Below are 27146 nucleotides of genomic sequence, written 5' to 3' on the forward strand. Positions count from 1 at the left end.
ATGGGAGGGGTGGGGTGGGGAAGGACTGGGCGTCAGGAGAACTGCTTAGAATCCTGGTTGTGCTATTTGTAACCTGCGTGACTTTGGACAAGTCACTTCCTGCCGTGGGCCTCCACTTTCCCACCTGCAAAATGGAGGAGTTGGATTGGGTGATCCCAAGCATCCTTTTCTGTTCTAATGAACTTTTTCTCTCTGGAGTCTCAGTTTCCCCTTCTGTAAAAGCAAAGATATTGAACTAGAAGACCTAGATCCTTTCCCATTCTAGAGCTATGACCAGAGGTTCCGTGCCGCTTCTTCCCTCTGGGCCTCAGTTTCCCCATCTGTAAAAATAACAGTGTTAGAAAAGATGATCTCTGAAATCCCTCCCGTCTCTAAATCTGTGCACACGTGAATCTAACGAACCTGACGGCGGCTCCTTCACACTCTCCTATTTGCTTTCCAGCTTCTCCTCTTACACACACACAAGGGTACACACAAGCTTTATATCATATCTACACACTAGTAGTAAGGCATTGTATATATATGTTTGGGTATATATGTAACGGTCACACATGTAGAGGCCATTGGGTGGGAAGCAGAAACATGAAAGCCCCCTCAATCAGCCTCCTTAAAAGCACCTTGGAGGGGCAGCTGGGTGGTGCAGTGGATAGCGCACCATCCCTGAAGTCAGGAGGACCTGAGTTCAAATCTGGCCTCAGATACTTAACATTCCCTAGCTGTGTGACCCTAGGCAAGTCACTTAACTCCAATTGCCTCAGCAAAAAAATAAAAACATAAAAAAAAAGCACCTCTTGGCAGGGGGGGCAGCTGCCTAAGAGCAGACTGGAGCAGAGGAACCCCTCCCCTACCAGGTTGCCAGCCTCCGTGGAGGCCGAGTGATCTGATAGCTGGATGGGTGTCTTGGTTAAGGACTATGCTCCCAACTCTGAAGTTCTCCGATTCCCTGAATTCCCAGCTCTGCCGTTTGCTACATGGTGACCTTGAAAAGATCACCTAAACACACCAGCCTCAGTTTCCTCAACTGTTAAAATGGAGGTGATAATTCTTAGCACTGGTTCCTTTGCATCGATGGAGAGAAAGCACTTTGGAGAGCTTTTCTAGGCCAGAACTTCAGATTTCATTAGTACAGGGAACTCCCAATGAGAAAACTCCCTTCATTTTTCTTTTTTTTTTTTTGGCTAAAGGAATTGGGGTTAAGTGACTTGGCCAGGGTCACACAGCTAGGAAGTGTTAAGTGTCTGAGGTCAGATTTGAACTCGGGTCCTCCCGACTTCAGGGCTGGGGCTCTATCCACTGCACCAAAGCATGAGCATTTCTTAAATGAGTGGCCTAATGCCCTGAGAAGCGGGATCGGGCAGTGCCAGCCAGGCAGAAAGCGCCACAGATGGGACTCGCCTCCAAATCTTTCCCACTAGGAGGTCAGCTCTATCCCTTATTCCCGAGGACTTCTCAGGGATAACAATGAAGAAGGATTAATTTTCCATCCCTTGCCCGGATGGCAAAATGGAAATTTTTTTTTTTTAAACATTCGCTTTTGCAATTTCGATTTTAAATCCCCAGTTCTCTCCTTCATCGGGCCTCGCGCCCACTCACCGTGAAGGCAAACGGCAGCACCCCCTTCCCGAGAAGTCATGCCAAACCTAGTTCCATATTAATGAAGGACAGATCTTAGAGAGTTGCATAAATGTGCGCCGTGCCCTGCCTCAGACACTGGGTGACTGACTTTACCTCTATTTTCCTGGTCTGTAAAATGGGCATAATTCTAGTACCTATGGGCCAAGGACCCCACAGGCAGCTGAGATGCCGTCCCAGACCAGGGCCCATTTGACTCTGGTCTGTTTAGATCAAATAAAGGCATCTAATAGCGATTTGCCTACAAGAAGCTAAAAATGGGGAAGGGGGAGGGGAAAGGGCGTGATGTAACTGACACAGGGCCGATCCGTGACTGGGGCCCATGAGCGGTGATGGAAGAGCCCAAGAGCCTGTTTGATAAATGTCATTCGAAGATGAAGCAATCGGGGATTTTGTCACGTGGCCCCGGCAGTCCCCGACTCTGCCCGCAGGGCTCGGCTCTAACCCAGATCCAGTGTGTCACGGAACCACGTGACCGCTTTCTCTTGTACCACCCAACACGGCCCCCAGGGCCCTCTCAGGGCAAACGCAGGCTGGCCGACCGGCCGATCTCCACTGTGTTTTGGGGGAATCGGGGTTGGGTTGGTGGCAACTACGCCCATGACCTCATTCTCCCAGGGAGGAGCGGAAGGGCTCAGAGAGGAAACACAACTAGTCAATGACAGAATCGACCCTTGCACCAAGGTCTTCAGACTTGAAACCGAGGGTCCTTCCTGCTGGGTTGTGTGGTCTTTCAAGGCTGGGAGTCTTAAGTCGTCTGCCCCTCTCTCCTTCTCATAGGCAATTATTGCCGTGGAACTCCCAGGGTGGAAACGACCTTTCCCAACCTAAGTAAGATCAGCCTTTTCTCTGTAATATATTCTTTTAGAAATTGGCATAGGGGCTGCCAGGTGGCGCTAGGATAGATAGAGCACCTCTAGACGTGAGCTAAGACACTTAACGCTTATTAGCTGTGTGATCTTGGGCAAGTCACTTCACCCCCAGCTGCTGCAACAATAAATAAATAAACGATTGTAATGGAAAGAAAGACTGCTTTTCCCATCCAAGTTCAAGCCCCACTTAGGACTCTTTGGGGTCCGTGGGGCCCAGAGTAAGGACCCCACTCGGAGAGAGGCTGAGACTGCTCGGTCCCACACCTCCCAGGTCTCCCTGACTCCGAGACCAGCCCCATCTCTACGACTGCTCCCTGCCTCCACCTGGCACCCAGCAAGTGCTCAAGCGTTGCTCGTTAAACGCCCGGGTGGGCTGGAGACGCGGCGGGACGCCCGGGACTTACCGCTCGCTGACAGCCATGACGTCCAGGACGTTGGAGAAGAGGATGTGGGACTCGGAGGGATGCAGGATCTTCTTCAGGCGCTCGTTGTCCATGAAGTGAGACACCAGCAGGCTCAAGCTCTTGTAGTACGAGGCCTCGGAAGTGACCAGCTCGAACATGGCCTAGGTGGGGGATACAAAGAAAGGACAAAGTCACGGCCGGGGCCCAGGGAGAGACGCTCTCCGTGCCCCTCGACGGCCCCTCACCTGTGCTTGTGAGCGGCCATGCTCACTCAGCTTGGCCCCCAGATGAAAGGGGGAATCAGGGGGAAGGAGCAAACACTTCTCAGGATTCACGGCAGCCCACAGTCAGCAGGCACCCACAGTCACAGTGGGCGGCCAGGGAGGCAACAACGCCCCCTCCCTGGGCCTGAATGACCACGTACTGACGCGTGACACACAACAGTGTCATGTTCACAGAGGCCCCGGCCAGCTCGGAGCTGCTGGGATCCTTAGGAATTAACACAACTAAATTTAAACTCTGGCATCCGAGCAGGGAAGGCCTTCAGAAGCACTTGGGGAGCTCCCGCATCCTGCAGGACAAGGGCCCTCCGGCCTCTTCCTAAAGCCCCCCAGCAGTGGGATGCACGATCTCAGGCAGCTTCCCTCCTGTGCTTGCCCACGGCACTGACCCTCAGCCAGGATTTCCTCCCTACCAGCAGCCACGATCCCCCTTTTGAAGTTTCATCCCCTCCCTCACCCTTTTGCTGACCTTGCTTTTTTCTGTCCGGGGTCATCCCATCCTTCCAGCCTGTCTGTGTTCCTGACCTCGGGGTCATCCTGACCCTGTTCTCTTCCCCACTCTGCCCACCAACGGTCAAGTCTGATAACTCCATCTCCTTCACCTCCAGATCTTTAATTTGTCCCTTTTTTCACTCATGAAACTCATCCTTCCTTGGCCGGCTCATAGCAGATGCTCCCCATGGGGTTACGCCGCCCAAGGGACTCCTCAGGGGAGGCGGGTGCAGCTTCTGGTTCCTCGGCTCCCTACAGTGGCTACTTAGGGCCTGGCCAAGACTTGGCCTCCAGGGGTAGGACCAGGATGGGGAGAAAGGTAGAGGAAGAGGACGGATGCTCCCCACCTTCCCTCACTTCTCGTCCCTGTGTATGGGGGAGGCAGTTGGGGTTATGAGTTGCCCAAGGTCACACAGCTAGGAAGTGTTAAGTGTCTCAGCTGGATTTGAACTCAGGTCCTCCCTCCTCTATCCACTGGGCCAGTTAGCTGACCCCCCCCCCCCCCCCCCCCCCCCACTTCTCTTCATTGTCCCTCCCTTGTCTCTCAAATTCCTTCCACTCAAGTCTCTGCCCCACAGCCGGAGATGGAGTGGCCCCAGTCGCCCTCAAAGGCTCCTGGAACTACAGCTGGAAATTCAGCTTCACTTCAGCTCATCCCTGTTTATAATTAATACTTGATCTGGGGCTCAAGGAAAGGGACTGGGCCAGGCCACACTCCTCTGCGCTGGGCCCTGGGAACGCAACCAGGAAAAGCAGGAGTTCCTGATCTGGGGAGTTTAGGACAAATAAAGGGGATCTGGAAAGGCGGGAGGGCCTCTGGGGGGCATCTCCTTCACTCCCAGAAGTCCGGACCAAACCGGTCTGAAAGGAGGTTTTTACCTTTCACCTTTACCTTTGGTTTTGCCCCTCCCTCCCCCCCACTTCTGTCTAGCAGAACTTATTAGCTGTGAAAGACTCAGGAATGTCAAAGCACCCAGTATGTGTTTTAGGGGCAAGAAATCGGGGATCTGGGTCCTCCTGGGCCCGGGAGGGGGCCGCCCTAGAGGGCCAGCAGAGAGGGAAGCAGATGGACCTAAAGGAGAGGGGGGAGCTAGGGGGCTGACCCAGCACCTGGGGAGAGTCCTGGGGCTCCAACCTCATGGGGAGCCCAGGGAACCAGGCCCAGGGAGGGAGGCTCAGCTCAGAGGTGGGATGGGAACTTCCACTGCTCGGCTCTCAGGGTCTGACCAGTCACAGACTCTGGAGGGAAAGTCTGCATTACAAATGCCACTCTTCCCTTTCTTGAGAATCAGCATAGAATTTACCCTTTTCCAGTCCTGTTGCCCCCTTTCCCAGCCCTGATGGGGTGAACAGACCCCAGCAAAAGACCCAGATTCCTGATAGCAGGTGGACCAGGAGGAAGGACATTAAAAATGAATTCCATTGGAGAAGCTGAAGCTACCCCTAAGGCAATTTATCTTGTCCTTAAAAGTGGGCCCTTTTATTGTCCTCGGGCCTTTGTTACAGGGGCCAAGGTGGAATTCTTGGTGAATTCTTTGCACTGACAAAATTATCTCGATTCCATAATTTTGGTTCCCATTCCGAAGGCCGAGCCATACATGGCAACGCTGAGGTTATTTTTCTTCCATAAAAGAGCCTCCTGGTATCCACTTCTTCACTCATTTCTTTTAGGAACTTAGCCACTTATCAAGCATCACAACATAATTCTAACCCTAAATTCACGCAGCTTCATTAGGAACTGCCCGCCTTATGGCAGCAAGTTCCTAGGAACTCTGTCTTATGGCGCTTTTCTTCTTCTTATGGCTGAAGGGAAAATTTGATCTTTCTTCAAAAGGAAAATTATAAATTAACCAACTATGGGATCAGGTTCCTATTTCCCCTGCCTTTCCTCACTGGCAAATAGTTTCCAGGATATGGGGAGCAGGAGCAATTCTGGGAGAGTGCAGAGCAGACAGACTCAGCCCTTATCTACCCTAAATGTCTCCCAACTCTAACCCTAACCCAGCTCAGAGTCAGTAAAAGAAATGTCTTTGTTTAAATTTGAATCTCTGTGTTGCTTCCCCATGCTCTGTGGTTTTTGATAATGCAAGATCCATTCTCAGCCAATGAGGATGAGCCTGGGGAGTGTGTGTGTGTGTGGGGGGGTGTTAATGTTGCATCAGGGAACCTATATATTGCACTTCTGCCTGCACTCAGGGCCCTCACTGGCAGCCCTCCCTATGGTGAGAGAGAGGGCCGCTGCTCATGAGAACCGAGTAAACTTTCTCCTGGCATCCTGAGAGCTCTCCGAGCTTCATTGGCCGAGTACTGCATAAGGAACTTGGCTGCTTTATACTGTCACTAGTTCATTAGGAACTTAGCCCACCTTATGGCGTCTCCCCCCCTCGATAATGAGTTCCACTAGGGAACTTGGCCTGTGCCTTTCCCCTCGGTAATGGTTAAAGTCCCTTTAGAACTAGCCTGTGAAGTCCAGGTTAGCCCCCTGGAGGCCCTAGAATCAGCCGGAGTCAGGATAAGCAAAAGTCCTTGATCTTTAGGGGGACAAGTGAAGGGGATGGAGGAAGCTGCCACAAACTCTCCACCACCTCCCTTCTTGTCGTCATCCTCCAAAGTGACCCTGGCTAGTCTTACTCCATCCTCTAATCCCTCCCACAATTCTCTGTATACACCAATCATCGAGCCAGCACATAAGAGTGGGAAGGGCCATTTTCCAAGCATATGCTAACAGAGTATTGCCCAATCAGTAATTAGCCTTAAGTGCCCGGTTGTCTGACTGCAATGCACCTCCTCAGAGTTTCAGCCCTTCACACTAGCCCACTGCCAACAATATAAAAAAACAAATCTTGCTTCTTGCTTTGGGGATAGGCTAAAGGTACAAATTCCTGTGAGACCCCACTGGCCTGAAACCCCACTATATTGGGGGGGATTTAACCCCTGGGCTCCAGCATCACCACTTCTGTTTGCAAATCATCTTCCCCCTTAGCTATAAGCTTCTCGATTGAGGACAGGGATTCTTTCTTTTTTCTTATTTGGGTCTCTACTTTAGTAGCATTTAATAAATATTTATTGACTATTTCAAAGGTTACTGACAAGGTCTGAACCCATCACATTTTGGGGTTTTTCCCCTAAACTGCAGCCTGCAATTTGCCACATCCTCAGTTTTACGTCATCAAGAGCAGCTAAAACTCTCTCAGTATATTTTGCTTATCTCAGGTTTCAAGTCCCTCCTCACCACACTGATTGTGATCCTGTACTACAAGGGGATCAGTCTCCTTGATAAAAAACAAAAAACAAAAAACAAAAAAAAAAAAAAAACACACCAAAGCACGAATAACATGTTGACCTTCATCTACTGTCATCATGACGACCCCCACAGACACCACCACCATTCTCTTCCTTCTTGGACCCTCCTCTTTCCCCCAGATAGGTCTTAAAAAGCACTTTGTGTTGGGCTGTTTTCCTCCATAGGCTCTCGAAACACTGTGCTCAGGGCCCCGGCTCATTGCCTCTCGTGTCGGCTCTGCAGGCTTGGGTCTTTTGTCCTAGCCATTCAAAAATCTGAGGAGACCAAAAAGCTCCCGATGCATCTACATTTGTGAAAGAGAAGTAAGTAGAAAATGGTTTCCCTGCCTTCCAGATTCTGAGAAGAGATGTCAGCGTGAGAAAGTGAAAGGATAGATAGGAAACTGTGAACTGAAATTCTAGAGGGGAGATGGGCTCCTGAGGGGTGAGAATGAACTTCAGAGGAACAGGCTTTGAAGCCCCAGCCATACCCCTTGCTACCCGTGTGACCTTGGACAAGTCCTTAGCCATTGAAATTCCTCATTTGTAAAATGCTCGGATGTGGAGAGTCCTCTGGAGTGAATTCACAGGCTCAAACCATCTCCAGGTCAAGGGGCGAAGCTGTACTATGACACTTTAATAAGTGGGCAAAGTTCCTAATGGACTCACAATTAAAAAGAGGGAAGATGGGACTTTCTGTGGGTAAGGAGCCAAGATGTGCTAAGTGCTAATTGTGTGCATCAGGTGGAGTCCCGGCCATCGTGTTTATACCAGATGGCCCTGGGAGTCGCCATCTATCCTTGCACTCCAGATTGTACCTGGTAATTATGGGCATCAGTGCAGGGTAGCTCTCTCTGGGGTAGAGTGTGCAGCAAGAACCCTACGGCTCCCTGGCCTTGGGAGTGCCACAAACAGTGCTGCTGTCAGATAACCTGTCGGTTTACAATCTGAGCCCTAGAATTCAACACCTCTCAACAAAGACCATTCCTCAATTCTGTCTTATCTAAGCCCTAAAATTTACATCCCAGGGATTTGAAGCACCTGATCTTTCTATCTTTTTCCTATAAATGTATCTTGCTGCCAGGTTCTTTGCGAAATTCTTTCGGAACTTAGCAGCGTCAGCAATCTTTGCCCTTTCGCTCAGAGACAAACTGAGCTTGCGAACTCTTCGCCATTCCTGTGACACTGCCCTGGGGACCCTGACATTGCTGAAGTGTCTCAACATGTCCAGATATCTCCACAAGGTCAGCTCGTTCCTCACTTTGGGCCACTGGTTTGCTACCAGGGACATGGTATTTTGCTAAAGTCCATTTCACGCCATCATTGGCATGGGACTCAACGGTCTCTAAGGTCCTTTCCAGCTTGAAATCTATGATCTTATAATAAGAACGACCTGGAAAAAAAAAAAAAAAAAGAAATATCTGAAGATACAAGGAGAAGCAATTTTGTTGAGGAAAAATGAGCAAAGGGACCAATGTGGACGCACAGGGAACTCACCATATTGAGTTCTTCAAAGATTTGTACAGAAGATAAAAGCAAAGGCAGGTGATCATGAGAATGAACACTCCCCTCCCACCCACCCCCAAATAGCACGTTCTTATAAAAATACCATTAGGAATATTAACACTCTTAATGGGAATGAAGGCTAAGAAAAAAAGTATTTTCAGTCACCCAAGGGGAAGGCCCAAGAAAAGGTATTCTTAGAAAAAGCTGGACTTTGACAACTAATTCCACCCGGAGAGAATAGCTGCTGGACTCTGTTTTGTTTCTCTTTGCCCTTTCAAGGAGAACGATCTTTGTGCTAGAAAAGACAGAAGAAAATCGGCTCAAACCCAAGATAAGGAAGGAGATAGTAAGGAGCTCCTGGCTGCTTGTCAGCATTCAAGTCACTTGACTTGACAAGCTGCCTCCCAGGATCCTGGCTGGACGAGAGTGACTGCTATCAACGATCTCTGAAAGACCCGTTGGAGGAGGGGAAAAGTAAGTCTGAACTGAAGAAGGGCAAATGTTTGCCTGATTTTCAATAAAGGGGAAAAAATGGAGCGTTGGACAATGAGCTTGACCACAGGGCCTGGCAAAATTCTAGCAGGTATTACTCAAGGTATTATTCTAGTAAACATCTAGAAAAGGAAGCAGTCAACATGAAGTATGGGATGATTTATTAATCCAGTCAGTCAATCAATTAACAAGTACTAGAGCCTTCTCCTTCCCCTCACCTTCGCCTATTGTTATCCATCTTGTATGTACTTAGTTGTTTACTTGTGGTCTCCACCATCACAATATAATCTCCCTCAAGGGAGGCTCAGTGTCCCACCCCCTCTCCTTGGTATTCTGAGAGTTTAGCATAACAAATGTGTCCTTCACAATTCCAGGAATGGAAATACAAGTACAAAGAATGAAATAATCTCTCTTCACAAAGGATTCTAATGGGGGAGAGTAGGAACAAGAAGTAAAAATACAATTATTCCTTCCACATCACAGGGAATAGGGACACAGAGCTTCCATGATCTGGAAAATGCACATAAAACTTTATGACCTTCCCTTCATGCTAGACTAGTCTGAATTGTTATGATATTAAATATAAAATATGTTGTTATTAGACAATACCACTCATATATTTTATGCACTTGTGAGTTTCTAAACTTTTCCTTCCTCATCTACCGGCCTTCATGTATCATCTGCAGCTTCTGCAAAACTCACACAAAAAAAATTCTCTTTTAATTTCTTATGCCAACCTGTGATACACTGAAACTGCACTGGGGAAAAGTGTGATGAAGAAGAGATAACTGAATATAGGGAATAGTGACATACAAGATCGTTGAGAGGGAGGGCACTGACTTTTGGGGAGAGGTGGATTAGAAAAGGTCCTTCAGAAGATGGTGCCGGATATGTATGTTAATGGGAGAGGATTCTATAAAGGGGAAGGAGGAAGTGTCTTTCAGAAATGTGAGATGATCAGTATAAATGAATCAAGATGGGAGACGAGAACAGAATCCATAGAGGAGACAATTCCCAGAAGAAGTGGCTAGACTAACCTTCTTTCTTTTCATGACAGTGATACTAAACTCTCTGGTTGGTAAACCAATCAATAGGCATTTATCAACAGTGCTTACTGCTTGCTGTGTGCAGGGCCTTTTTTTTTTCAGGGCATTTTAAAAAAAGTATTATGGATCTAAAGAAAAAGCCAAAATAGTCCCTGCCCTCAAGGAGTTCATATTCAAATGGAGGAGACAACATATAAATAAATCAGAATACAATATGACTTAATTTTAAAGAAATATCCACAAAGACCTTTGTACTATGATGTAGATAAGATGGAGGAACAGAGGCAAATTGATGCAAATTGATAGTGGGCTCTGTGTAGGGTCTCACAGTTTAACACATTGCATTTAACACATTAACACAGTTCAACATTGAAAAGCTGGCAAGCGGACAAAGGAGATGCAGAACCAAGAAGGCAAAAGGCCTGATTCCATGCCCTGTGGAAACAAGTTAATGGAACAGTTCACACACAAGCAGGGTTAGTGGGGTGAAGGGAGAATGAGCATCTCATCTGAGCTGATTCAAGGAGAAAAATATAAATACACACACACAGTTGAACTTAGATATTCATCTTACCAACAGGAATGTAGAAGAAAAAGTAGATATAAGAAAGGCAAGGGACAACAAGGAGGGTAAAGTAAGGTCAGAAGCAATGGTCAGAAGATAGATTCTTATGGAGGGGACAGGGTTAGAAAAATTGAAGGATAAATATAAGACAATGGGCTAGAGGAAAATACTTAATCATAATGCTATGAATGTGAATGGAATGTACTCGCTCATAAAATGAAAGAGGACACACACTAGAGACAAAAAAATATACAGAGAGTTAAAATAAAGGATTGGAACAAAATCAAGTATACTTCAGTTGAAATAAAAAAGGCAGGGATGACAATCATGATCTTAAGGAAAGCAAAAGGAAAAACAGATCTAATTAAAAGAGATAAACAAAGAAATTATATTTTTACCAAATGGTACCATAGAAAATTAACTAATATCAATATGAAAATGTATGTACCAAATGGCAAACCATCCAAATTCTTAAAAGTTAAATGAATTATAAGTGGAAATAAATGGAAAAACTAATCAGTGAGGGGACTTCAATTTACTCCTCTTAGATCTGATTATAAAATAGAGGAAATTAAGGAGATGAATAGAATTTTAGAAAAGTTAGCTAGTATAGACCTCTGGAGAATATTGAATAAGAATAGGAAGGAACATAGCATTTTTTTCAGCTGTGCATAGAACCTTTACAAAAACTGAGTATGTATTGAAACATATCAAAAATAAACACAGAAAAGCAGAACTATTAAATGTATTTTTTACCATAATGCGATAAAAATTAGGTTCAATCAAAAGCTTTTGAAGCATAGATGAAATATTAATGTGAAACTAAATAATCCTAAAAATGGGTAAATCAAAGAAACAATAACTTAATTAAAAATGACAACAATAAGATGACATACCAAAATCTGTGGGATGCACCCAAAGTAGTCCTTAGAAAAAACTGTATATCTCTAAGTACTTATATCAGTAAAAAGAGAGAAAAGAGATAGTGAGGTGATACAGTAGATAAAGTACTAGCCCTGGAGTCAAGAGGAGCAGAGTTCAAATTTGATCTCAGATAATTACCAATTACTAATTGATCCCAGACAAGTCACTTAAACCTGATTGCATCCCCAAAAGTAAAAATTAAAAAAAGAGAGAAAGAGAAAATCAAACAATTGGGCAAAAGCTAGGAAACGCCCCCCCAAAATTAAAAGGCTCAATTAAGTATCAAAACAGAAATCCTAAAAGTCAAAGGACAAATTAACAAAAATTAACAAATTAATCCCCCCCCCCCAATAAACTTAATACAAGGAGGGTTTTTTTTTCCTGGGGGTTGAGGGGGTGGGGGAATGAGGAAAATTAGTCATTGGCTAATTTGATTCTTTTAAAAATAAAAAGGCCAAATTAGTATTATCAAAAATGAAAAAAAAAAGTAAATTCACTACCAATGAAGAAGAAAATAAAAACAATTATTAGGAGCTATTTTGCTCAGTGATTATTGGATTAATATTTATGAAAATATAAATTGTTCAGATTAAGAGAACAGGAAATAGAATACTTAACTATTTTAGAAAAAGAAATTGAACAAGCCATAAACGAACCCATGAAAAAAAAACCCCAGATGATGGTGGTGAACCCCAAAACTATCCCCTTTAATCTGTAAAAGAAGGGTGACTCAGGCTCTCAAGTTCTCCCCTGGGAAAAGCATATTTTTCTCAGACAACACCCTCTCCAAGTTAAGCTAAGTACTCTCTTTTCAACTGGAAATCTAAGCCCCAGGGATTGACAACATTGAAGGAATCTCATTCAATTTTGAATGGAAGTCCGAGCCTCAGACTGCTAATAAAAGACAATTCTGAACCTCAAATCTTTGCAGAAGTCTGAAACAGGAATTGGCTTTGCCAAGGAAGAGCTCTGCCTGGCAAGGCTACCTGCCAGGACTTTTGTCCACTGTGAAGATATTCTCTTCTCAGTGTTAACCTTTGTTATCTCCCTAACAGGACCTTTTACCCACTAAGAAGTCGGTCTTCCTAGCAAAGCTAGCTTCTCAGTGCCAGTAAAAAATCCCTTTTTGCCACTAACAGATTTTTGGTTTGCAAATTCTTTCTCATTGGACCTGGGCCGACCAGAAGGGATTCCCCACCCCAATTCTTGCACCATTAGCCTCATCATTCGAACCTCATCACTAAGACCAAATAGATTTATAAGCAAATCTACCAAACATTTAAGGAATAATTTAATTCAAGAGAAATGCTAGCTATAGCAATAAGGGAAAAAAATTGAAGGAATAAGCATAGGTAACGAAGAAACAAAAATTATCACTTTTTGCCAATGATACAATGGTTTGCCCAAAGAACCCTAGAAACTCAACAAAAAATCTCACACAAATCATCATTTCTGTATGTTACCAACAAAACCCAGCAAGAAAAGCTAGAAAAATAAATTCCATTAAAAAATAACTATGGACTCCCTGAAGTCAGGAGGACCCGAGTTCAAAACTGACCTCAGACACTTAACACTTCCTAACTGTGTGACCCTGGGCAAATCACTTCACCCCAATTGCCTCAGCAAAACAAACAAACAAATAAATAATAATTATTGATAGTACCAGACTTGGAAGTCTATCTGCCAAGAAATGTACACAGGAACTATATGAATCCAATTATAGGACAAGTTTCACAAATGACAGAACCAAATAACAAGAGAAATATGAATTGCTCATTGATAGGCTATGCTAATACAATAAAAATGGCGATACTATCTAAACTAACTTACTTATATGAGTAGTTAAGTGGCACAGTGGATAGAATGCTAAACTGGAGTCAGGAATGCTAAACTGCATTCAAATCCAGCCTCAGACACTTACTAGCTGTATGATCTTGGTCAAGCTGTTTAAACCCTTTTTGCCTCAGTTTCCTCTTCTGTAAAATGAGCTGGAGAAAGAAATGGCAAATCACTCCAGCATCTCTGCTAAGAAAACCTCAAGTGGGTCATGGAGAATCAGACACAACTGCAAACAACTAAACGACAATTAGTGCCGAAAGAATCAACCAAAAAATTACTTTATAGAATTAGAAAAAAATAACGAAATTCAATGCCAAGAATGTAAAGAAAATTATTGAAAGAAAACAGGAAGGAAGGGGCCCAAGCATTAATTGATTTCAAATTATATTACAAAGCTACAATCATCAAAACAATTTGGTATTGGGAAAGAAATATAGTTGTTGATAAGTGGAACAGATTGGGTATATGTTATATAGAAGCGAATGAGCACACAGTAACCTAGTGTTTGATAAACCTAAAGATTCCAGCTATTAGAGCAAGAACTCACTAGCTGACAAAAACTGATGGCAGAAACAAGGTCAAACCAGTATCTCACACCATATACCAAAATAAGCTCAAAACATAAAGGGTGATATAAGTAAATTCAATGAGACGATTCAGGCCAGGTCCAATGGATTTGTGATGGAAAGAGCCATCTGCATTCAGAGAGAGGACTGTCGGGACTGAATCACAATATGGGATTTTCATCTTTTTTGTTGCTGTTTGCTTGCTTTTTGTTTTCTTTCTCATTTTTGATCTAATTTTTCTTGTGTAGCATGATAAATACGGAAATATGTATAGAAGAATTACACATGTTTACCATATATTGGATTGCTTGCTGTCTAGGGAAGAGGGTGAGAGAAAGGAGGGAGAAAATTTTGGAAAAAAGGTTTTGCAAGGGTGAATGTTGAAAACTATCTTTGCATCTCTTTTGAAAAATTAAAAAAAAACTATTATTGTTTTTTAATGACACAGAGGTTCATAGGAGATAAAATGGGTAATTGGGTTTGTATAAAATGAAAACCATTTTTGCACAAACAAAGCCAATGTAGCTAAAATTAGAAGAAAAGTGGGAAACTGAGAAAATATCTTTGCAACAGATTTCTCTGATCAAGGTCTCATTTCTGAAATATATAAGTAATTAAGTCAAATTTACAAAAGTAAGAACCATTTCCCAATTGACAATTAGGGAAAGTATTTGAATAGGCAGTTTTGAGAGGAGAAAACCAAATCAATACCTATAAGAAAAAATGCTTTAAATCACCAATAATTTTTTGTTGTTCAAATATGTTTAATTCTTCATGACTCTATTTTGAATTTTCTTAGCAAAGATACTCAAATGATTTGTATTTTCTTCTTCAGATCATTTTACAAATGAGGAACTGAGACAAACAGGGTTGAGTGATTTGCTCAGGTCACATAGCTAGTAAGTGTCTGAAGCTAGATTTGAACTCGGGAAGATGAGTCTTCCCGACTCTAATCCTGGCACTCCATCTAATGCCATCTAGTTGTTCTCACTAATAATTAGAGAATACAAATTCAAACAACTTTAAGGTACCATTTCACACCCATCAAATTAGCTTAAAAATGGCAAATGTTGGAGGGCATGTGGGAAAACAAATTCACTACTACATACAGATAAATGTGAGAGAAGACTGGGTCTGACTGGGGAGAAGAGAGATTTGATGCACATTAATGTGCATTTTGTACATTAAGCAATAAAAATGTACAAACCATAATATTTGTGTGTGTGTGTGTGTGTGTGTGTGTGTATACACACACACACAAATAATTGATATAAAAATCTATGTGGCCTAGGGTTGAAAAAATGTACAAAATATATTGGAACTTTTCTAAAAATATTCTCTTGTGAAAATATTATTTTAAAGTGGCTTTTCTCTCTTTAACTGCAACCTTTGTCCTAACCTACAATATCTAAAAAGCTAAGCAGGATACCAGGGAAAATAGGTAAAGAAGAAAAAAAACCCTGAAAATAAATGACCCATAGAGGACATAGGATACAAATTTGGAACTGGAAGGAACAGCTGATCCAACTTCTCTATTTTCAGATGAAGAAACTGAGATCTAGAAAAGTATACTGACTTATCTCAAGTCACAGAGGAGATAAGTGTCACAATCAAGATTTGAATCCAGGGCCTTTGACCCCAAGCCCTATGCCCTTCCATAGCTCTGGGCTGCTGTCCATATGCTGGCTCCTTTATATTTCTCTTCTAGAAGAGAATATGGAGGCAAAGACCCTTCTCCTCTGCCCTGTAGTCAAATGGTGAGATACAAGACTTGGGCCATGATTTAAGACTTGGGCCATGTCTCCATGGTGGTGGCTCAGGGTTGAGAATGCAGTAGCACATCAGCCCTGACTCTACCCTTCATGTTAATTCTGTTCAATCAAAAATCATTTATTATTACTGTGCTAGGTAGGACCTAAAGAGAAAAAAACCAAATTTTAACAGCTCCTGCCCTCAAGGAACTTACACTCTATTTGGGGTGGTCATCGAATATTTACTATTTCCTCTCTGATTCCAACTCATTTCCTTCCATCTCCTCATTCCCTCCCTTCCTCCCACCCCACCCCAAAGTGCCATATTTTATACACACTCTTATATTATGTTCTTTTCTCCCCAGTGGAATCCAAGCTCTCTGAGGGTAGAGATGATTTGATTTTTGTCTCTGTACTGAGTAGGCACTTAGTAAAAATTTTTTTAAAACTCATAAGATCATAGACTTAAAGGTGGAAAGGACCTTAAAAACCATTGAACCTTAAAATCGCCTTCATTTTACAGATGGGGAAAATGAGACACAGAGATGTTAAGTGATGCTCAGGGTGAGTGGCTGAGTTAAGATTGAAACTAGGGTCTTCAGACTCTAGCCCCAGGGATTATTCCATTGGAATGACCACCAGACTTGGTGAATCATTCCTGGGATACAGGAAGTGGACTTTTGGTGAAGAATGAGGCAGTGTTTGCAGACATAATCACCTGAACTATACTTATTGTCATAAGGAAGGTTCATTGGGAAATGACAATGATCTAAGAGGAACATCAGTAAAATGCTTTAAAAGAAAAGAAAAAATTAGAACAAAGCTAGAGTTGGATCAGGGACCTGGCACAGATTTTCCAGTATTTTTTGAGAGGGGGAGGAGAGCCTCTGAAAGACAGCAGGCATCCAAGTGGGAGAGCTCATTAACTGGATGGCTGGATAGAAGGATGGGTGGATGGATGGAGGGATAGACAGACAAATAGATAGATGGGTAGATGGATGGATGAGGAGTAGACTGAAGCTTTGATACTAGCATTCAGCTCAAAAACATCCTTCTCTGTCACCTATTTATAGATCATTAGTCATCTTAAATCTTAGTTTTCCTGAACACTTCTCATTGTAAACATGCAATGGTTTGTCACATCCTTTTCCCTGTGCTTTTCGACTAGCTGTTTCCCAGTGATCAATAGCTTCTTACAGCAAGGGATTCAGTTGCCCCCATACTCAATCAGGGTGCCACTGAGGTGCCCTCCTTCCAAACTCCCTCTCCACAAAAATTCATTGCTTCAAACCCAGCTCTCGATGACTGTTTTTGCCATAACACTGATTAACTGATACCTACCCTGCTTTTCTTTTCCAGTATGTGCCTCTATTCAGTGGGATTTTTTCAGCCCCCTGCTTCCAATTATTTATGCATGAGCTAAATTCTGATCCTAGAAACATACTCATTTAGGCTGATCTACATTTTATGAATTAGCATCGACTCCCCTAGCCATTCAAGAGGTTTTTGGTGGCTCTCAAGTAGCACCACCTTCTATCGTCTCTGCTAAGGTTTATCTCTGAAGTCTCTTGTGAAAAGGTGATGACCCAGGTCCTTGAAGGTTGTACCACATAGGGAACAAATTTGGACAGTTCCTACCAAGCCAAAAAGGTTTCAGTGATGAAACTAGTGAAAGACGGTCGCCAGAGAAGTTTTTCAAACAAGGGTTAGATGTCCCTTTGTGGGGTAGTTACACGTGGGGCTCCTCCTTAAGTATGGGAAGAAGAAGGTGCTGAAACCTTTTTAATTTGGGAATTCTGTGACCTCTTCTTAGTCATTTCTGTATCTTCTGTGACACCCTGCACAGTGCCCTGCATACACAAAGCACTCAATAAATGCTTACTGAGTGAGCTCTCTAAAAGTATTTTTCAAATCAAGCCTTCCTTTTGAAATCTAAAAATACCTCTCTAAATCCTTCAATCCCCAGTCTTGAGACTAGGAGAAATAGCAGTTTGTGTGCCTAAGTACCATGAGGATTCTTTATAGTTCCATTATAAACTTCAGGGTTAAATATATCTGAACTCAACCACCGCAACATGACTCCAATTCTAGATCAAGCTTGTCCAAAGAAAAAAATTCTCAAAAATTCTTCCAGAATCTCTTCTGAAAGAAGAAGGAAATGGGCAGAGAAGGATGAAAAATGGAGGGGAGATAACTGTCTTAAGAAAGAGCCAGAGGCTTAAGGGAGGTGAGGGAAGTTTCCTGAGTTCAGGGATTTCAAGTGCAAAAGGATCTTAGATGTCACTGAATCATTTGGTAAATGGTTGAAGGATATGAACAGGCAGTTTCAGATGAAGAAATCAAAGCTATCTGTAGTCATATGAAAAAAAAATGCTCTAAGTCACTACTGATCAGAGAAATGCAAATCTGAGGTACCACTTTACACCTATCACATTGACTAACCTAACAAAAAGAAAATGGGGGATGCTGGAGGCGATGCTGGGGGGAAAAGGAAAATATGCATTATTGCATAGTTGTGAATGGATCCAATCGTGCTGGAGAGCAATTTGGAAGTACGCTCATAGGACTATAAATCTGCGTACCGTTGAGCCAACAACACCACTGCTAGGTCTCTATCCCAAAGACATGCAGAAAAGGAAATAGGACCTATTTGTACAAAAATATTTATAGCAACTCTTGTTTCGTGGTGGCCAAGAACTGGAAATCAAAGGGATGTCCATTAATTGGGGAATGGCTAATGTGGTATACAATATAATGGAATATTATTGTGCCATAAGAAATGACAAACAGTATGATTTCAGAAAAATCGGAAAGACTTAACATGAACTGATGCAGAGTGAAGTGAACAGAACCAGGAGAATGTTGTGCATAGTAAGAGCACGATTTTTCGATAAAGAACTGTGAATGACTTAGCTTTTCTCAGCAATACAACACCCCAAGACAACCCCAAAGGACTCATGATGAAGCATACAATTCATTTCTAGAAAAAGAACTGATATTAATTGAATACACACTGAATCATATCATTTTTCACTTTCTTTCATTTCCCTCACTTTTTTTCAAGTCTTCTTTTTACAAATGACTAATAAAGACATGTTTTACATTAAAAAAAAAAAAAGAAGAATGAAACTATGGTCACTGGCTCTGAATGATTCCCAGAACTCCTTGAATTATCTCCCTTCTTTTTGCAGCCATCGTTTAGTTGATGAAGAACAAGGCTGAATGATATTTTTTGCTTGTTTTGCTGTTTGTATCATTAACAGTCACTAAGGAGGCAATCTGCTCATTTAAGACCATGGGTGATGAGTCATTATTAGGCATTATATGTTTAATGCTTAACAGATGTCAGGATAATTAAAAACCAGCCATTAGCACCCCCTTGGGGGACTGGGATTTCTCATCATCGTGTCAGAAGCAGAGTCATATTTTCCCTTCTCTGTACACTGGACAAAGACATTCACATAATCCTCTTGGTAGTTAATTTACAGAACTGTTCATGAGGCCCAACACATGGAGCTGACCTTGGTGCTCAATCCAGGAGGGTGTGGCAAAGGCCTGACTAGAGTGGAGGCCATGAGAGTAGAGGAAAGGGGATAGATACTAGAGATGCTGCAGGGTGGGAATGCTAATAAGAATGGGCAGCCCAATGGAGGTCAACAATGGGGGAGAGTGAAAAGTGAAGGACAACATGGAGGGGGACTGGAAGGATAGGGGTACCCTCTAATTCTGACCCATCCTTTCTGGGCCAGCTCTAATTCTACCTCTTCAATCGAGAATTGCCAGATTCCCCAGACACAGGGAATATCTTCTTCCTTCAAGTGACACAACTTCAGACCTCCCAGACCCTTAACCCACCCCACCCAGGATCGTGGTTATGGCGAACATTCCTCATCTCTACTGGACTGCAAGCTTTATGGGGGTGGGCACTATCTCCCCTATCAGCCATTTCAATTGTATCTGATTCCTTGGGATCCCTCTTGAGGTTTTCTTGGCAGAGAAACTAGTGGAGGGTGGTGATTTCAGCACTTTGTGATGGCAGCCAGAGGCAGACCAGCCATGGTCAACTGGGAGATGTGCATTCAAACTGGGAGAGAAAATCAGCCAAGACTGTAAAGACACAATGACCTCTGGGAGCAAAAGGCACTTCTAGCAGAAAGCTAGACAAGTTCTGGAGTTATGGGTGCACAAATGAAGACTATGGAACACATATAGCCTTCCATCCCTCCCTTCCCTTGTGAGATTAGGAGACGTGAGCAGCTGGCCACAAAGTTGGCATTGAAAAATGGTATCATCGTTCAGTCACTTTGATTGTATCTGATTCTTTGTGACCCATCTTGGGGTTTTCTTGGCAAAGATCCTAGAGTGGTTTTGCCATTTCCTTCTCTTGCTCATTTTACAGAAAAGGAACTGAAATCAACAGGGTTAAGTGACTTTTCCAAAGTCACCCAGCTAGGAAGTGTCTGGGGCTACACTTGAGCTTGTGAAGATTAGTCTTCCTGCTTCCAGGCCTGACACTCTATATCCACTTGCCAGCTAGCTGCCCAGAATAAGATCTGGCTTTCTGGACCACAACTCAAGACATCAAAAAGATGGACTCTCGTCCCAGGGATGGAGTGAATCTCATGAGACACATTTGGAAGGAGCATCTCTCACAAGAAGATCCCTACTGAAAATGGAGGGTTGGGGAAATGTCCAGAGAGGATTGTAAATCTAATATCACAAAAGAGTTTGGGAATGGCAAAGGAAGGGAAAAGTAATTGCAAAGAAGACTGGAAACTCTAAAGAAGGTCATTGAAATCATATGAAATATGACCAATTTGAGATTTTCACATAATGTAGTTGGCTTAATTTCACATGAATCTCTGGGTTCAGGTAGGATGGAACCCGGCCACCAGTATTTGGTTCAAAAGCAAGCAAGATGGTAGGGGCAGAGGTGCATTTTCCTGTATGAAAAGAAAGCCACCAGCCTTATGGGACAAGCACACAGAAGCACGTTTGGGCAAGAATAGAAGGGAAAAGATCGGTTGTTATTTTTTTCTCTCTCTCCCATTTTCTCTGCCAAGGAAAATGATGTTCAGACTGAAAAGGGGAAGGAGGTTTGCTTAAGGGAGGCAAAGCTAAGAATAATGAAGGCAATAGATATTCTGAGCTCGATGGGTTCTCTATAACCGTTCAGCTCCCCTGGGTGAGGTAGATTTCAGACCAGGGCACTGAGATCACTTCTGGTTGTTTATCTCTGGGGAGTCCTCGAGGAGATGCCAGAAGAGAGGGACCGGTAAAATACTGACCCTATCTTCAAGAGGGAAGACGCTGCAGAAAGAGGCTTGAGTCAGACAACTTGGATTCGAATCCTCCTTTCATGTGACCTCAGGCACATCACTTTAATCTTTTCAGCCTCAGTTTCATTTTCTGTAAAATTAGTCTCCAAGACACCTTCTAGCTCGAGATCTAGGATCCTTTCTCAGATTATAGACTAATGAATTCATTGATCTCCATTTGAGCCAGAGTTCTAGACCAGATTAGAATACAGTCTCTTAGGGCAGGAACAACTGGGTTCTTTGTATCCCCACATTCAGTACAGCGCCCGGCATATAGTAGGAGCTTAATAAATACTTATTAGTTGACTGAAGTCATGCTACATCAGTTCATTATTTTTTTTGACCAGGTTACCAGAACATAGGTTAGAGGAATACTATAGACCAGTGGTTCTCCAAATGTGCTTGGGGATCCCCATGGGTCTCTTTTCAGGGGATACACAGGGTCAAAACTATTTTCACAATAATACTTGGAGGTTTTCATTTCTAAATGGGAAATCCCGACAGATACGAGTCATAAAAACAAGTGGTCTTTGGTCATAAACAATAATGTTTATGAGTAGAAAGGGTCCTGAGATCAAAGCATTGGAGAATCGCTGTCTTAGACCTAGAATATATTGAGTCCAATAAAAATTGGACCAAAGCTCTAATGACATTTTACTGGACAATACTCGGAGACGTGAATCAAGAGTTAGTTACTTGAGTCATGCTGCTCGGCCAGCGGGACGCAAACGATCCAACTGATTCCTGGTGAGGAGGAAAGCGGTCTCTGGTGGCCTTCGACCTTGACCCATTCCTGCTCAACATTTCTGATTGGACCAGAGCCATCAGCAACTTGCTTATCAAACCTGCAGAGGCCGGGAAACTAGGAGAGACTGCTGATGTGCTCAGCCACAGAAACAAGATAACCAAAGGTCGGACTGGGCCAGCCCCCACGAGGCAAGATGTAAAACTGTGCGTTCAGGTGGGGGAAATAAAAGGCAATTGCATAAGGAGAGGCCGGGGGAGGTTTGCTTAGGCAGGGGCTCTTGGGTAAAAGAATTAGCAGGGTTTAGCTCATTACAAGCTCTACAGGACCTGCAGAGCAATGGGAAGGAAGATTAGGCTTATTGTATGTCTCTCCAGGGGCTAAATGAGAGCCAGAGAAGCTCCAGCAAAGATGGTGGGCCAGGAAGAAGGCTGGAGAAGAGAAGTGAAGAGTCCATAAATAATACTCCCATGGCCCCTGTCAGGGAGGCAGGTTGTCGCCCCTTCTTGCGTGCCCAGCTGGGGGAAGCCTTGCCCATTCCCCCTCCCCCATCCAAGCAAGGAGAGCTGAACTGGGAGCGTTGACCTTGAAGTCATGGGATTCTCACTTGGATCCCAACTCTACCCCCTGGGTGATCTCTCCCAGCCGTGAGGTCCCAAAGAGTCACCTGGGGTGAGCAGATGGGGGTGCTCTGATACTGGATTCCATGGGACTAATTCTATTTGTGATGGGGGGCTTCCACTCACGTGCTTTTCTCGCTTTCTCTTGACGCAGCAAGGATCACATTAGAACACCCAGGAGCTACCTCCCAGTTCCCTCTCCCTCCTCCCCTCCATTCGACCGTCCTGACTTCTTTCTCGATTGCTCATTTCTCTAAGAAAGCTTCTGAGTCGGGCAAGATGGACGACCCACAGACGACAGCCTGGCCCCCAAATCTCATGTGCAGGTGTGTATAAATATGCACGTGGATGTATAAATATGCACAGACATATGTGTACAGCTACAGAAGACCAATATTGCCAAGGGCAGGAGCCCAACTCAAAAGTAAATGAGAAGTAGGGGGCCCCAAGCTCTTTTAGTGACCCCTAAAAAGGTTCTCTTTTTAATACCGATATTTTGTAGATGATACCGGACGACCGGGAGCCATGGAACACAGAAGGCTGTGAGGAATTAGATAGAGCATTTATTTAGCACCTACTGTATATCATGCAAGGAACTAAACATTAGGGATACAAATCTAAGCAAGCAAGCAGCCACTATCATATTCTAATGGGGGAAGACGGTCCCTAAGGAGATCTAGAAAGGAGGGACGATGCCCATGTATCAGCATGGCGGGGTGATGGCTGACGAGAGTCATGGAGACCTGGCTCTCAGCAAGAGAAAGGAACGGCTTCCCTCTCAAAGCCCAAGTTTGTGCTGGTGGAGAGAGAAGGGCTCAGTGCAGATAGTGGAGAAAAGGTGGGCCGGGTGAAAAGGGGATTACTCGGAGGGCACAGAGGTACAGGTGGGATGGGAGCGGTCTGCACCTCCAGCAACAAGGGGCCGCTAAGCCATTGTTAAGGTTCCACTTACTGTGGCCAAATAGCAAGTAAGTGGAGTGACCAATGAATAGCCCATGGGCTTTAGTGTTCTTGTGGCCCTCCCACCTTTTGGGGGGACTCCCTTGGGGAATTTACGAGATGACGTGGAAGGTAATGGCAGCAGATAGATGGGTTGTGCTCTCCATCACTTGAGTGAGCGCCTGTGCTGATGAAATGCCAGATCCATGGAATCATGGGAATGGGCTGGTAAGAATCCAAGCATTCCCATGGGCAGGCAGAGTTTCTTCCATGGGAAGGGGTTTAGGGAGTGGGATCCCCATGGAGGGGGAGCAGTCACTAATGAAGGGGCCAGCTTGGGTGACCCAAGGGCCTGCTCTCCCCGCAATCCTGGGACGCAAGCCTTCCTCTCCCAGCCTTCCAGAGGTCGGCGTTCCCACAGACCGGACGCCATGGATCTGCTGAAGTTCTAGGGTCCCAAAAGAGGCCCCTGCTCTCGGCCGGTCACAGATAAATGTCCCAAGGAGTCAACAGGCTTCTTTTGAAAAGAAACCCAGACAGTAAATTCTCATGTTTAAGCCGAGTGCCCTTGTGGTATTAAGTGCAGTTTCTAATTATATAGAGACGTTGAGATGATATATTTATAAATGTCTTTTCAGAAACATTTCAGAAGTAGGTCACAACAGGCCATATGCTAGGGATCCTCGTTTCTTCCGTTCTCAACACCCCGGGCACGATGCTAGGCACCAGGGACGCGGGACAGAAAAGGGAACGGGCCTTCCTTTAAGGGGCGTGTATCTGGTGGAGTCAGGTCTTCCCCATGAAGGAAAGGGAGCCATGACCTAGGAAGTCCCTAACATCCCAGGCAAGGATGCTCGCTCGTGAATGAGGCTGGGAAGAAAGCTTGCCTCTAGGGATGAGGGAGACGGGCTCCAATGTACAGAACGCTGATGCGGAGCAAGGTTCAAATCCCACCGCAGACAGCTGTGTGACCTATCTCAGTCTGCTCATCTATAAAATGGGTCACACTTTGTTGTGAGCCAGAACTTGAAACAAGGTGCCAAGTCAGTGGAATCGAGGAGACAGTGGTTTAATCCTACAACAAATAATGGTTTCCTAGTGATGTAATGATTGGTGTATACTCAGTGTGGAGCTTATAAGGAGGAGCTGTGAAGGTCAGGAAGGACAAGCCCACTAGAAGCTCTTGGAGCCTCAGCCAGGATTCAATGGAGGAGATTCAAAAGCCAGAGAAGGCAGCGGGAGCTTTCAGAACCAAGACTCCGGAAGGCCTCCAGAAAAACTAGCCGAGCCCCGAGTGAAGGAGACAAGACTTTGAAGGAGACAAGAAAGGATTTGGACTTAAACTCCTGGCTGCATTTGAAGTGATTATTGAACTGAAAAGAAAGCTGCTCCCAGAGAACATTATGTTTTTAGAGAAGAATATTACAACACTTATAAGCTCTAAGGTCCTTCCAGCTCTTGATGTGTGGTTCTATATTCCAATGAAGTGATAATAGTTTGTTAATATGAATAACCTCCCTCCAAAAAAGACATTGATCAGGTATCTACTTCATATAATTTCATACATAGAAAATAAGGGGTCACAAAAATAGATACAACACTAACTCTGAACTCAAAAGATTCACAATCACTTCACAAGCATTGACTAAGTACATACGACATGCGCCAGACACAATTTAATATAGGAAAGTAAGAGGGGAAGGAGGGAGATCATCCATCCATCCATCTATCCAAATATCCATCCATCTGTCCATCCATCCATCATCCATCTGTCCCTCCAACCATCCATCTAGCCATCTATTGACCTTGTCAGCTAGACTCTATCCATTATACAAGGGAGATCACAATAAGTACAAATGCTTTGAGAAACCAATGGTGGAGAAAGTCACTTTGCTTGGGAAGGCACCAAGGAAGCTTCACGGGGGATCTGCCCAGGAGGAGATCATTAGGGGCTGGTCCATGGCTGGGCCCCCTGCAAAGATTTCCCTAATCCCGGTCAGTTGTCATGGCACAGTCCTGCCTTGGTGTTCCTTCACCCCACAACCATTTGCATTTATATTGTACTTTCCCAAACAGAATGTGAGACCCCCAAGGAGAGGGATATTTTTTTTCCTTCACCTGACCAGCACTTGTGAATGCCAGAATCAGAAACTTATCTTTTATTCTACTGAATGAACACAATTGAGTATTGAATGAGGGTGGTGCGATGGAAAGGACTCTGGCCTTGGAGACCAAGGATCCAGGTTCAAATGCCATGTACTTCCCCCTTCCCCTCCCTGGGCTTCAGTTTCCTCATCTATAAAACAAGAAGAGGGGTCCCTGGATGGTGCCATAGTGTACAGAGCACAGGCTCTGGAGTTCAGAGTTCAAATCCAGTCTCAGATACTTAATAGACATATGACAATGAGTAAGGCACTTTACCCCAATTGTCTCCCCAAAATTAAAAAGAAATAAAGCAAGAAGGGTGACCCAGATGAGCCCTGAGCTCCCCTGCCAACATAGGTTCAAATCCTGGTTCTGCCAGCTAGTAGCTGGAAGATCTCGGGCGGGCCCCCTCTTTCTGTACCTCCCTTTCCCCCCAGTTCCTTTAAGGCCCCTTTCTGCCACGGCAGCACCCAGGGAAGGCTCAAGGCCGGGGCTGAGGGGCTCTTGCCGGCCCCACTCACCTCCTGGAGCCGGATCTCGTCGGGCTGCAGGATGTCCAGGACGCCGCTGCTCCTGATCTCTGGGAGGTCCTGCCAGAGGTTGAACCTGGAGTTGGCATTGTTGAGGAGGCAGATCTGGGGCAGCGGCTTCTTCTCGGGGGAGCTGGCGGGCTCCTCCTCTGGCGGGGTCTCCTCGCTGTCGGGCGACTTATCCGTGTCCACCTGGACTTCGGCGTCCTGCAGCCTCCTGGTCTCAATCTCATGAAGCGTGGACTTGTCACGGTATTCCTGATACAAGAGTCCTGAAAGGAGGGGAAATCGTCACGAGGGAAAAGGAACAAGGGAGAGGAGATGAAAGCGAGCCGTGGCGCTACTTTGAAATCAGCATTTTCAAGTGACTGAGTCAGAATTTTGAATCTTCCGTGTCACCCTCTGGCTGGGAAAAGTCGGGAGCAAGTCGTTTAACCCCTGGTTGCCTCAGTTTCCTCCTCTACAAAAAGAAGCCAATAATAATAGGACCTATATCCTAGGGTTGCTGTGAGTAACGCCAGGCACATAGTAGGTGCTGCATAAATGCTCCTTCCTTTTATTTCCCTGACTGCTAGGACAATATAAGCTCCTTCTGGGGTAGTACTGCTCCATTTTTGTCTTTAACCCCAGCGCCTTCAGTTCCTACTTATATATGCTTCAAGGTCCATAACAATCCTGTGCGATTGCACCAGTAGTTTTGCCCCCATTTTCCAAATGAGAAAACTGAGACTGAGGAGACTAAGTGACTTGTCTAGTAAGCAAGGAGCAGAGCTGGGCTTCGGAAAACACTTGTTAAATACCCACTACTCTGTGCCAGGCACTGTGTTCTGTATTTGAGTTACAAAGATCAAAAAATAAAAAAGGGGTCCCTGCCCTTGAGAAGCTTACAGTCTACTGAGGGTTTTTCTATTTCCAGATTAAAGGGTCTGCTAGACCAGGGCTTCTTAAACTCTTCCCACTCATGACCTTTTTTTTTTTTTTGCCTGAGAAAGTTTTCTCTCAGGAGACCTGGCAAGCTCTGCAAGGATCCTGAAATACGGGACCTCACCAACTCATAAATCCAATCATCCATTAGATTTATTTGTTTGGAAGGGGAAGTAAAGCTCATCATTTTGCTCGTTTTTGAACAGAGTTTCTGAATTTAAAAATAAAAAATTTAATGGTTGTATTTCAAAATAATTGGTTTCCTTTGCACAC

At 44.4% G+C, this 27146-nt stretch overlaps 1 protein-coding gene across 2 annotated transcripts in view; it reads right to left on the reverse strand.

Annotated features, from left to right (window-relative positions):
* The window catches only part of NGEF (neuronal guanine nucleotide exchange factor), a 66838-nt gene that overhangs the window by 24570 nt on the left and 15122 nt on the right, over nucleotides 1-27146 (reverse strand). For both annotated transcript variants that reach the window (XM_031968172.1, XM_031968173.1), the window contains exons 3-4: nucleotides 25941-26221; nucleotides 2909-3069 (exon numbers count right to left, since the gene is read on the reverse strand). In XM_031968172.1, the coding sequence (XP_031824032.1) occupies nucleotides 2909-3069; nucleotides 25941-26221 (442 nt within the window). The remainder of the gene's footprint in view (nucleotides 1-2908; nucleotides 3070-25940; nucleotides 26222-27146) is intronic.

The sequence above is a fragment of the Sarcophilus harrisii genome, chromosome 4, assembly GCF_902635505.1.
Source record: "Sarcophilus harrisii chromosome 4, mSarHar1.11, whole genome shotgun sequence".
Taxonomy (NCBI): domain Eukaryota; kingdom Metazoa; phylum Chordata; class Mammalia; order Dasyuromorphia; family Dasyuridae; genus Sarcophilus; species Sarcophilus harrisii.